This window comes from Helianthus annuus, chromosome 15, assembly GCF_002127325.2.
Source record: "Helianthus annuus cultivar XRQ/B chromosome 15, HanXRQr2.0-SUNRISE, whole genome shotgun sequence".
NCBI lineage: Eukaryota > Viridiplantae > Streptophyta > Magnoliopsida > Asterales > Asteraceae > Helianthus > Helianthus annuus.
This window is the reverse complement of record NC_035447.2, coordinates 50,635,036-50,638,291: the sequence shown is the minus strand read 5'-3', so window position 1 is coordinate 50,638,291 and position 3,256 is coordinate 50,635,036. Positions and strand designations below refer to the sequence as shown.

The window sequence follows — 3,256 nt, the reverse complement described above, 5'->3', positions numbered from 1 at the left end:
AACACCCATTCGATCGGATGGTCATCCGGACAGATGGTCATCCGAGCGGATGACCATTCGAACGGATGGCCATTCGAATGAGATGTGAGTGTTTCTGAATTGTTTCATAACTTTGAAGTTTTCATTTTAGTATAAATCAAGTCATCCGGACGGATGACCATTCGATCGGATGGCTATTCGATCGAGAGCTTGATAGTTTGAAGTTTGGTCAAATTGGATAAGTGTTGAGAGGACAAGTCACCTGATCGAATGGTCATTCGATCGTATGCTCATCCGATCGGATGGTCCTTCGAGTGGGTAACTTGTTGTTTTGTAAACTTTGTAAATTTTCTAAGTTTAAGAGTTCGATTTTTACGGAAGCAACTGATGGATGGGTTTAGGAATGTGATTTATATGTGTTTAATGTCTAATCTTATGCATATTTGGTTGTTTATATGTGTGGAATTGGATAACTATGAGAAAATGATGTTTTACATGTTAAATACGAAGATTGGATGAGTTTTGGGGAATGTTAATGGATTGAAAATGAAGATATTAGAAGATGGCATGATAGAGGGTTGAATTACGAAGACGTGGGCGAAAACGGTGCGTAAAACGGAGCTAAAACGAAGAAGTTATGAAGAAAACAATTTTGCAAGAATCTGCTGAAACTGTAAGCTACGGTTCACCAACCTTAAGCTACGGTTGGGTGCTGATGTTGGTCAGAATTCTGAAACTGTAAGCTACGGTTCCCAAACCGTAGCGTACGGTTGGGGTTACGAAAAAAAGACGCAAATAAGGTTATATGGTATATATTAGGGTTTGTGATGTTGGTATTCATCATCTATCATCTACAATCGATTGAGGGCACTCCAAGACTCAAAGTTGAAGGCTTCTTTCACCCAATTCCATCAAGATTCTTCATCCGATCATCGAATCAACCATGATTTCTTCATCAATTCAAGCTTTTGAAGATTCTTTGTGCGAGATGAGCGGCTAAACTTTTTGTGGTTTCCTCCGGATGGAGGGTTTTTGTAAGTTAATGAATATTATGTGTTGATACAATCGTATAACTCAGTGATCTAAGCATTCGATGCTTTTCACTATTGATTTGATTTCTTGATTGTAACCAATTGCATTTATTTAAACCTTAATTTCTAAGCATTCAGTTCCCGAGAGTTCTAGTAATTGGGATATATTTGACATGGGGTTAGGGTTTGTAAATTGTAATTGATAATCATTCGATAACCTCCCGTTATGTATTGACCGGAGTACTTAGTCGTTGATTATCACAATTAGTTAATCAAAATTAACACTTATGTCTATGTAGGTGTCGCGATTAAACACATAGTTGAAGTTAACTGCAAAACCTGAAATCTGGAGGAACCATCTTTTCTCTTATTGATTTACATCACACTTTTTACTCGTTAATTTAGTTATTTCTCACAATCAAACAAACTGATTTTCCAATTCTGTAGTAGTTAATTGAAACTTTTCATTACGACACTTTCCACAGTCCTCCCTTGGTTCGATACCCTGCTTATTCTATACTAATAGTTTAAATAGGTTTTTGCATGTCCATAACGACAGACATCAAAATGGCGCCGTTACCGGGGAGGCGTGCGCAAAGTGCTTAGTGTTAAGTTCTAGTTTAGTTAAATATCCAAAAAAAATCCAAAAATAATGTCTTTTTAGTTTGTTCTGTTTTGTTCGGATTTACGCGAGGTTTTCTTGTTTTTGTTTGTGCAGGTGATCTAGTAAGTGTATGCATCATACTCGAAATTCCGGGAAGTCATCACCATTAGTGTTCGACCCAGAGATCGAGAGAACAGTAAAGCATACAAAACGAGTACTACATCGTGAGAACAAGATTCTACAATCACCTATACCAACATCTAAAGCAATGGAGAACATAGCAACACCGGAGAAACAACCCGCAACTTCACAACCACAACAATTCTCGCCAACACCTACCCAACCTTCACCAAACATTACCATACCAGTTCCACCACAACAACCGCAATCTACACAACCTACCTCTACATCTCCAGTACCATCATTCTCAACCTTTTTCCCAAACTTTGATAACAATCAACCAACTTCCACCCAAACAACATCTCTTCAACACCCAACTACAACCCAGACTGTCAATTTACAGCAGTCGTCTCCTTACGTTAGAATCATTCCTGATGACACTCCATCACCGATTCAAACTCAAGCACCTAATGCAACATCAATTCAGCAAGCCACTCGACCGGTTATTTCACAACAAAGTCAGCCAATGCCAAATCTTTATAGATCAACCATCTATGATCAAGGAAACAACTCAGGTGATTTTATGGTAGTCGATTATGCACCATCGCTTACATACGAGCAGCCACAGGTAGTTTTGGGTCGCCCATTCCTATATACCACGAATGCCCAAATTGATTGTCGAAGCGGAATGGTCACCATGAGCTATAAGAATCGTAAGTTGTACTTTAATGTGTTTTTAAAAACTATTTCTTACGATCCTGTTAATGATGCTTGTCATACAGTTGCTACTAATGAACATGATTCAAGTGTGACAAAGGACAGGTTAGAGGCGAGTGGATATCGGGTGAAGAAGTCAAGTGTGAGAAGGCCATTTGGCGGAGGAAAACCACCTGATGGTGGGTCTGGATGGGGTAATGAAACTGTAGTTAACCCCAACCAAAGTGAAACGGTGACCCTCCCTAAAAGATGGATGGATATGTACGGAGAGACATGCGAGGGAAAACGTGCAGCTGAACCACCCTGAGTACATCAGGTACGGTTTGGCTGAAGACCTAAAACTTAGCGCTCTCGGGAGGCAGCCCGAGGATGTAGAGTATTGTATTTCGTTTTGGTTCGTTTGGTGTGTTGTGTTTTGACAGGTTTCTACGCATTTATCTTCGCGGAGGCAATGATTCAAGTGTGGGGATGTTTTGCAACATCCCCGATGAGACATCATAAAATCCTATATTGAATGCGTATTTTCCGGTCTTGAACGCAGCAGTTACACCACTACAGACACTCACTTGTTTCTGATCAGGTGCATGTGTTTCGCTATCCTGTTTCGGTTTGTTTTTGTTTTTGTTTTTGGTGGTGTTAAAACTTTAGTGTGTTATGGGAGTGTGTTTAGTTATTTGTTTTTAGAGTTAGCCGTTTGGTTTGTTTTCCCGGGCTTATATTCTAAAAGCACCATACATTGGGGACAATGTATCCCAAGTGTGGGGATGGGGGAGCCCGGGAAGGGATTGTGGATAAAGCTTGAAGA

The 3,256-nt window shown here is 39.9% G+C and overlaps 1 protein-coding gene across 1 annotated transcript; it reads left to right on the top strand.

Annotated features, from left to right (window-relative positions):
- The first annotated feature begins 1,882 nt into the window (after nucleotides 1-1,882).
- On the top strand, nucleotides 1,883-2,758 carry LOC110913655. The gene has a single exon (XM_022158476.1). The coding sequence runs from the start codon at nucleotides 1,883-1,885 to the stop codon at nucleotides 2,756-2,758; it is 876 nt and encodes a 291-aa protein (XP_022014168.1).
- Nucleotides 2,759-3,256: the final 498 nt, after the last annotated feature.

Bases quoted from the DNA above. Each gene is read 5' to 3' on its own strand.
- LOC110913655 (XM_022158476.1), top strand. From the start codon at position 1,883: ATGGAGAACATAGCAACACCGGAGAAACAACCCGCAACTTCACAACCA.